Raw genomic sequence first — 9,108 nt, 5'->3', positions numbered from 1 at the left:
TTTAGGATTCCAGAGATACCTTGTCAAAGGGACAAACTCTCTAGACCGTGCTTTCAGGAATACATTTGCTGTATGCTGAGAGATCAGAGAGGGTGAGGATTTGCTCTGTTGGTTGCAATAGTTGTATCAATATATAAAATATTTTGTTCTTTGGACCTTTCTGTAGGGATTGAGGAGACGGAAGAAGACTGAAGAGAGGCTGATGGGCTCAGTTGGCAGGCTGCACTGTCTCACCATGACCACTGAAAATCCAACGCCTGGAGACCTGGCATTGGCCCCCCTCGTCACTTGCAAACTCTGCCTGTGCGAACAGTCTCTGGACAAGATGACCACGTTGCAGGAGTGCCAGTGCATCTTTTGCACAGCTGTAAGTTTTCCTTGATGTTTCATTATGAGCAAAGGCAAAGGGAAAAATTGTGAAAGAACAGGGTGTATTACTGTGGCTGGCAGGGAAGCCATGGTTTGTTACGATAGGATCCTGCTTTGAAAGTCCACATTTGGGTCTCTTTCCAAATAATATCAAAACAATATCCAAATAATCTCAAAGCAATATCTAAATAATATCAAAAGCACATTTGGGTCTCTTTCCAAATAATATCTTGAATCATAAAACCATTATTTACTGGTTTTGAAGTATACTGCAGTGTGTGTGTGTGCGCGCGTGTGTGTGTGCACTCACGTTGCGTGTATGTGTAAAATTTAATTATTGGCTTTATAAGTAGAGTTTTTCTTAAAATTCTAGCTAAGGAACAAAATAGAGACTTTTTTTTAACTTAGTTAACTATCAAAACTCACTGTGTTTTTTGAATGATGAGGAAATTAGGTAGCAGTTTACTGAATTTTCCCTCTATTTGCTCATCTCCAACAAAGTATATAATACACAACTGTTTTTATTTGTCAAAGGTCCTCTTCTGCTATAGTCATAATATGTGGAAGGTGTCTTATTCCCCACAATGAAGAGAACCATATAGATTTCTAGGAGTGGGGTTGCCTCTTTTAGTTTCATGCTTGGTATCAATGCATGTGACTTTTCATCCTTGTTTCCCTGATGGATGGTTGGTTAAGGTATCAAGACAGTTCAAAGTTCAAAGTCATTAGTAGAGGTGTGTACTTATGTGTTCTTATTCAAATTTTTATTTATCCAAACATTTTTTGGATTCTACTGTAAGCCAGACATTTTACTGGATGTTAGGAATATAGGAGGAACAAGATGCTTCCTGTAGAGAAGAGAGACACATGGAGGGAACAATACAAGACATGGCATTACCCACCCACTGATGGTAGAGGGATTCTCCTGGGGCAGTGATCTCTGAGATGAGGCTATTTTTTTATTTAAAGATTTATTTATGCATAGAAGAACTGGGCTGTAGGCCAGAGGTGCTGGTGGTGAGTGGATTCACCAGAGACAGAGTAGGGAGCAGAACAGGTGGAGTGACTGAAATACACTGTGGAGGGGAGCAGCGGGCAAGACAGGAGAGGTCCGCTGGACCATATCTGGGTTAGCTCCCTAGCTGAGCATCGAACTCAGATTGTAGAGGTGATAACGCTGAGACTTAACATTTTGCCACCAGGGAGGCCACTCTGAGATGCAGCTTTCAAGGAGAGATTGCACACTGATGTCCAGAGGCCAAGGCTGCCTTGCCACATGTGCCTTTAGAACCCCAATCAGAATATTTCAAATAACAAATTTTAGAAACTTCTCATGGAAAAACAAACAGATGGTAAAATAGAGCTATTCTGGAGTTTCATTCATGGACCCGGGAATGGATGGTGCTTCCTCTGTTTATTTTCCTGATTCTTTCCTCTATGTGCTTGAATCACCCCCACTTTTAAACTGAGGATGGACTGAGAACCAGCCACCCAGGAAGAGTGCCAGACATCGTGGCATGGTGAAGGGGATGACCTGATACTTACATTATAATGTTTACCATTTTTCTTTGCTTCAGCAGATTTTATGTGGGTGGACAGTTAGCGTTTATGACATAACCGGTACCATAATCACCAGACAAATGTGGCTTTAGTACCCTGACTTGTGATGGGGATCTAATGGTTTATTTCAGTGAGCAGTGCTTAAATCAAGGGGAATAAGGAAAAATGACTCATTTAGGAACTAGAATCATTCAGAAAGAGACATGTTTACCAAGCATACTTTAAAAAAAAAAAAAGCAAGTTAAGCTGAAATCAGTTAACCCACATGGCACATTTTCAAACTGGTTTGTATCCATTTGTCTTTTAAAATTTTTTTTGGATTAAGGATTTAGGGGGAAAAGCCTAAGAATTATTTTTAGGTAAAAAGGAAATGACTAAAATCCTTTTCTTATGTTTTGTACTATAGGATCCAAGGACAGTAAAGAATAGTATTGTTTGAGCATTCATTTACCAACTATCTAGGGAGCAACATCTGTGTCCCAGAACTGTTCCAGGCACCAGGGTTATCAGTTAAAAACTCACCAGGGAGCCTTGTTCTTAGGACCAACAAGGAAGCTACACAATAAACAATAAATAGGCTAAATAGGTAAGTCGTATAGTATTGGACTTAGGGAAAAAATGGGGGTTGGGAGTGTGGAGACGGAGAGGACCCACTAAATGGTGTTTGTGCTGGTTCCTCCTCATCTTGTCAGCCTGTGTTGCTTTATAGGAAGTGAGGAAATGGCCTTGTCATTACTGGGCAGCTTCAGCTTCCTCTGGTCTTGCTTTGTTTAAGAATGCTGTGCTTCAAATTTGATTATTTCTCTGCCTTTCTCACATATGTTTTGGACCCTTGCTAATCCTTGAAACCAATGAATCAGAAGCCACATTTGGTTAAAGCCAGGATGGAAATTTTTTGTCTGAGGGCTACTGAAGCTTCAAAGCAAGATATGGAATTCAGGTTTTGCTCAGAGATTTAATAGTGTGGGATTCAACTTTGTGTGTCAACATTGGGTAAAGGGTATGCAAGCAAAGGTTGCATTTCATCTTCACAAGGAGCTGGCACTGACCTCTTGTTTCAATAGATCTTAGTTCCCATTTGAAAATAGCACAATTGCTTCTCATTTTTTCTTCAGCAGTTTGGGGGTGGAAGTTAGTGCAATTACATTATTCTGGCATCTAGAATCATACTTCCTCATTGTTAAGTGCTCAAAAGTAGAAATCAAATGGCTTGGTATTTTTGGTATCTCTCCAACGTTGGAACTATTTGTACCTATAAAGATTAACCTTGGCTTCCTGATACCCCATTCCTTATGATCTCTCAAAATAGTAAGCTGTGTGTGTTCAGTTACATGAATGTCTGCAAATTTGCAATTGCTATCAGTTTCACCTGAAATACTACCCTAAATTTTTTTAGAGTTTGTATTTCTTCCTTAAATATATTAATTTTTTAAAAAAGATTTATTTATTTATTTAAGCACTGGGTACAATCAGAAGCAGAGGGTGAGAGAATTCACCAGAGCCAGAGCGGGGAACAGAACAGGCAGACTGACGAAATACACTGCTGAGGGGAGCAGCGGGTGAGTCAGGAGAGGTCTGCGCGCCATGTGGGACCCTTGCTGGCAGCCGGGGATCGAACCTGCGCTGCAGAGGCTGCGGGCAGCTTCGCAGCCCAGCGCTCAACCGCTGCCCCACCAGGGGAGGCCCTTCCTTAAAAATATTAAAAAGTTATCTAATCTCCTATGTTTTAATTTGTCCTTAAAGATATCAAATGTGTTTTTTATTGTCAAGGCTGAAAACAAGTTGGTGATATTTTTAATGCAACATGTACTAGTGATTTCCAATTTTAAATTGGATTGGATGACATCTCCCAAACTATTGGCTGGGAAAGACTTCTTGGCATATATGTATTCTAAATGGGTTGCTGAGATAGTTCCCTTTTCTCCCCAACATTAGAGAAAGTCTAAATGTAAGGTCCTTTTGCTGCATATGGTGCTACACAAATGTATTTTCACATATTCAGTGAAATTTTGGTATGTTCTAGCCTCATCTTGTTTTCTCTAAGCATTCTCTCTGACCATTTTGCTTTGAGCTTAAATTCTTTTTATTTCTAACATTAGTGCGCTCTGGGAGTCCAGAATGGACAGATGTGGAGTGTCTGCCATGACCAGTAGATGTTAGCCAGCTCATTCCTCATGAGGAAACCTGACCTTTAAATAGGTCCCCCCACCCCAAGTCTGTTCCACAGACCTCCAGCTCTGGTCAAAGATCAGAAATGACCTTGAATAAAGTGTTCCATTGTCAAATTAACTTGGAACCTGGCATGTTCTCTGTTCCTCTTAGAGGGATGAAATATATATTTGCATTTTAGAGGCTCTGTGAAATCTTGTGGTTAAAAGGAAAGCAAGGGGACCCTGTTTAACTTTCCTGACGAAGCATTTCCATTTGACCATGCCACCTTTTTTAGTGGAATACCTATTAACTTCCCTGCAACCAGTCCTCTGAGGAAGGCTGCTTTAAATTATTCCATGAAGGTAATTCTTGATTTAAATAACATCCAGTGAAAGGAATGTGACAGATGTTGCTTCAAAGAATCAATCGATGTATCCAGAGTCTTGTTAGAGGAAGCTTAACATGTTGTATTGGTGAAGATGGTTTTTGTTAGACTATTTGCTGAGTTTTAATAGCCAGAGAAAGGGTGGTGGAAAGCAACGGAAGCTAAATATACAGGACAAAATTGGCAAAGGAGACTAAAATCATAGGTGAATGGGTGTGCTACAGAATAAAATAAGTTGATTTTTAGTGGCTATGGAAAGAGGTGTTGCAAAAGTATGTATATTTGTAATTTAGCTATCTCAAGGATGTTAATTTACTAACTAATGATATGCAAATGGCCTCTTCCCTGTCTTTTACTTCTCTCTCTCTCTCTCTCTCTCTCTCTCTCTCTCTCTCTCTACCCCCCCTCCTTGGATTTAAAAAGCCCCAATATGAAGATTCAAGAATTTCTTCTCTGACTTTTGTATCACACTCTGTCAGATTATATGACCCAATTATAATTCAAGTGAAAGAAAAAAAGTTCACACAAGTCAGTTATCAGTGTAGGGAAAATTTGCGGGCTTGCTCCCTTGTGCATGATATTTGCCTCTCAGATTTATTTTGGAAGCTATTTCTGTCCGCTACGAACTAAGGAATAATGAAAACACAGTGTTGCTTGTTTTTATAACCTAGATAATTTCACCTGAAAAGAGTTGGGATGTTGGGCATGGCCTATTTACCTTTCAGATTAAAGACAGGATGTGCTGAGCGAAAAGAAAATAAAGTCCAGCCATATTCTTGCCTTGTTTCCATTACGTTCTGTTGGCACCAGGTAGTTAGAACTCCTTTTACTATTCATTTCTCTGAGCCAAATGGTTTTTCCAATGTTTAAAAAGTGAGAGGAAATATAAAACTTTTAGACCAAGCCCTTCTTTTTCTTGGGGCCTGTGGGGTGACCTTTAAGAAAAGCCCACGTATGGTGGCCTGGGAGACAGTTTTGGAAGATTTGCAGTGTGTGTGTTTGTGTGTGTGTGTGTTTGTGTGCATGTATGGGCATCCGTTTGGGTAGGTAACTTTCAAGTAAAACAAAGAACCTGCAGTGGTTCTCCCCAGATTTTTAGCTGATAATCTGTGTTAGAAGAAAGGAATTTCTCCCTGAAAGCTTCTGCACAGAGAAAGAAATCAGCACCAAAACGGAAAGGTGTTTGAATGGGAGAAAATATTTGCAACTCATACATCTGCCAAGGGATGAATATATAGACAATTCAACACCAAAACAACAAACAATACAATTAAAAATGGGCAGAGGATCTAAGTAGACATCTCGCTGATGAAGACATACAGAAGACCAACAGGCACATGAAAAGATTTCATCTTCACTTATTGTTAGGGAAATGCAAAGCAAACTCGCGATGAGGTATGTAGAGAACAGGGAACCTATGTATACTTGGTAGGATTTTGAATTGATGCATCCACCAGGAAGGCAGTATGGAGATTTTTAAAAACTGTAAGACTAGAAATACCATATAATCCAGCTATTATGCTTCTAGACATTTATCTGAAGAATATGAATGCACTGATTTGTTCACTGCAGCCTTATTCACAATAATCAACTCATGGACACAGCCTAAGTACTCAGCAACAGGTGAACAGATGAAGAAAATGTGCTATATATACCCAATGGAATACTACTGAGTTAGGAAAAGGAAGCCTTGCCTTTTTTTTTTTTTAAGACTTATTTTTATTTATGCATACAAGAGCTGGGGCACAAGCAAGAGGTGTGGGGGTGGTGAGAGGATTCACCCAGAGATAGAACGGGGAACAGAACAAGCAGATTGACCGAAGTACACTGCTGAGGGGAGCAGCGGGTGAGTCAGGAGAGGTCTGCTGTGCCATGTGGGCTGCTCCCTGGCTGGCTGGGGATCGAACCCGTGCTGCTGAGGCTGCAGATTGCTTCAGAGTTTGTGTCTTAACCCATTGGGCCACCAGGGATGCCCAGTCTTGCCATTTTTAACAACATGAATGAACTCTGAGGTGATTATACTGTGAAATAAGTCAGGTGGATAAAGACTAAAATCATGATTGCATTCATAGTAGAATATAAAGAAACAAAGCAAATGAACAAATTAAACAAACAAGCAAAAAACTCCCTTAGATTCTGACAACAGAGTAGTGGCTGCCAGAGAAGAGGAATGGGTGGTGAGCAAATTGGGTCAAAGGGTTAATTGTTCAGTGGTGGATGGAAACTAGACTTTGGTGTGGGTCATAATGTAACACAGACACATTAAATTATAATGCTGTGTACCTGAACCTTATATAACATTATCCAATGTTATTTCAAAAACATTTCTAAATGAACATATAAACAATGTTAATAAACAATTAAACAATTTAAGACATGCCAATGAAAACAGAAAAAGCACAGATATGGAGACAGGAAAGCCCAGATTCAAGCTGAGGCTTTGCTGTCATTAGATGATCTTGTATGAGTTTGGACAAAGACTTGACTGTGCTGATCCTTGGTTTCCTCATCTGGGAGGATAATCCCTTTGTCAACGTTGAAGGAGGCATCAAATGAGAATTCCAGAAGAGCAGCTAGCTCAATATCAACCCCTAAGTACGTTGGCATCATTATTCATTTCTTTCCTAAGTTCTCCCAGTTTGCTGAACACTTCTGGTTTTCCAAAGTATTTTAGAGAAAGGAAATCCTGTAAGACTTGACTGACGGCCTTATTAACCTTTCAGAAAAAAGTGGTTAAATTGGTGATTTCAACCTCCCTATTATTTTGAGATAGCCATGGACTAGCAATGACAGTATATATGTAAATTTCCCTGTTCAATTTGTTTAAAGTGTACCTTATGACTGGGCATTGAAAGTTGAAGATCTAGAAAGAGCACTTACAGGAAAGAACACACCAAAAAAAAAAAAAAAAAAAAAGACCAATGTGACTTGGAAAGTGAATAGTTGAGCACATTTCTCATGGATATAAAAGAGTCTGATGGAAGATTGTCTCATTTTATTTAAGAGCTGCTTTCTCCCAATAATAATGTAACGATATAATTACCTGCCGGCTTGATTTGTTTAGTCTGGTATCATTTTAAGTGTCTTTTATTGAGAACTCCCTAGAATTGCAAGAAATAATGAGACAACTTACTCAAGCAATATCACAGAACAATTTTTCTGTTCCCTTTTTGGTCATGTAACATACCAACCTTTCTAAACTTTCAAATTCTGAATTTCTCTGGGTTTTCATGTCCACTTGTACCAATACATAAATAGCTAGAAGTAAATTCTGCCCAGTGAAAGTCCTTCTTATTTTGTTCATTTCTGGCACTAAAATACACTGGCTTGTAAGATTAGTGTTCCCCTGTCCCCAGCAATTTCACATCTGGATATAATCCCCAAAGAATTGAAAGCAGCGCTTGCCCATGTTCCTAGCAGCAGGCTTCAGAATCCCAAGGTTAGTCTGAAGCTTTCCCTTATCTTTGCGTTGAGTGATCTCTAGTGAGTCAGTAACTTTATCTTTATTTATTTGTAAAAGGCTTTACTATATTTGCTTTACCATACTTCCTAAGAGTTTTAATGATAATTCTATGATAACGTTTTTATCACTTAGTCAAACCACTGGTTTAAAATGTAAATTTTTCATCCCTCCACCTGGATGCCTTGGATCTATGATCAGCTTTCATGGTTTGTCTTTGATCTTTTATTAGGTTTCTCTATATTCCACGTATAAGTGAAACCAAACTGTATTTATCTTTGTCCTTCTGACTTAACTCTCATAGCATAATCCCTTCCAGCTCCATCCAGTTTGCTGTAAATGGCATGAGTTTATCTTTTCTGATTGTTAAGTAGTACTCCATTGTGTTACACCAGGATGGATCTTCTTGATCCATTTATCTGTATTGGGGCACTTAGATTGTTTCCATATCTTGGCTATTGTAAATAGTGGTGCAATAAACAGGGGTGCAGTTTTCCTTTTGAATTAATGTTTTTGTGTCCTTAGGGTAGATTCTTAGGACTGGAATTGCTGGCTCACTGGAATTGCTGTTCACTGCTGGTATGGCAGATTCATTTCTAGTGTTTTTGAGGAACCTCCACGTAACTTTCCATACTGACTAGACCAGACTACTAAACCTACCACCAGTATAAGAGGGTTCCGTTTTCTCCACATCCTCTCTAGCACTTGCTGTTTTGAGTTTTTTAAATGCGCCATTCTCACAGGTGGGAGGTGTTATCTCATTGTGGTTTTGATCTGCATTTCCCTATATAAGTGAACAAGAACATTTTTTTCTATGTCTGTTGGCTGTGTGTTTATATCCCTTTTGGAGAAGTTTCTAATTAGCTCTTCTGCCCATTAGTTTAATAGGATTATTTGTTTTGGTTTTGTTGAGTTTTTGTATAAATTCTTTGTAGATCTTGATATCAGTCCCTTGTCAGATGTATGGTGTTCAAATATTTTCTCCCATTCAATAAGGTGTCTCCTCATTTTGGTTACTGTCTGTTTCACTGTCCAGAAGATTTTTTAGTTTGATGTTTACCTTTTTTGTTTTCCTTGCTTCCAGAGGTGAGTCTTCAATGATGTTCCTGAAGTTTATGTCATGCGGTGTTTTTCCTATGTTTTCTTCTATGTATTTTATGGCTTCAGATCTTATATCTAAGCC

The 9,108-nt window shown here is 39.1% G+C and overlaps 1 protein-coding gene across 1 annotated transcript in view; it reads left to right on the top strand.

Annotated features, from left to right (window-relative positions):
* Window positions 1-202: 202 nt before the first annotated feature.
* Window positions 203-9,108, top strand: part of RNF144B (ring finger protein 144B) — a gene marked incomplete at both ends in the record, with an annotated part of 56,070 nt that continues 47,164 nt past the window's right edge. The window contains one exon of the mRNA XM_084259619.1: window positions 203-367. Coding sequence (XP_084115745.1) covers window positions 203-367 — 165 coding nt within the window. The remainder of the gene's footprint in view (window positions 368-9,108) is intronic.

Source organism: Talpa europaea (assembly GCF_964194135.1).
Source record: "Talpa europaea genome assembly, chromosome: 2".
NCBI classification, from domain to species: domain Eukaryota; kingdom Metazoa; phylum Chordata; class Mammalia; order Eulipotyphla; family Talpidae; genus Talpa; species Talpa europaea.
This window is presented reverse-complemented; position numbering and strand designations above follow the sequence as displayed.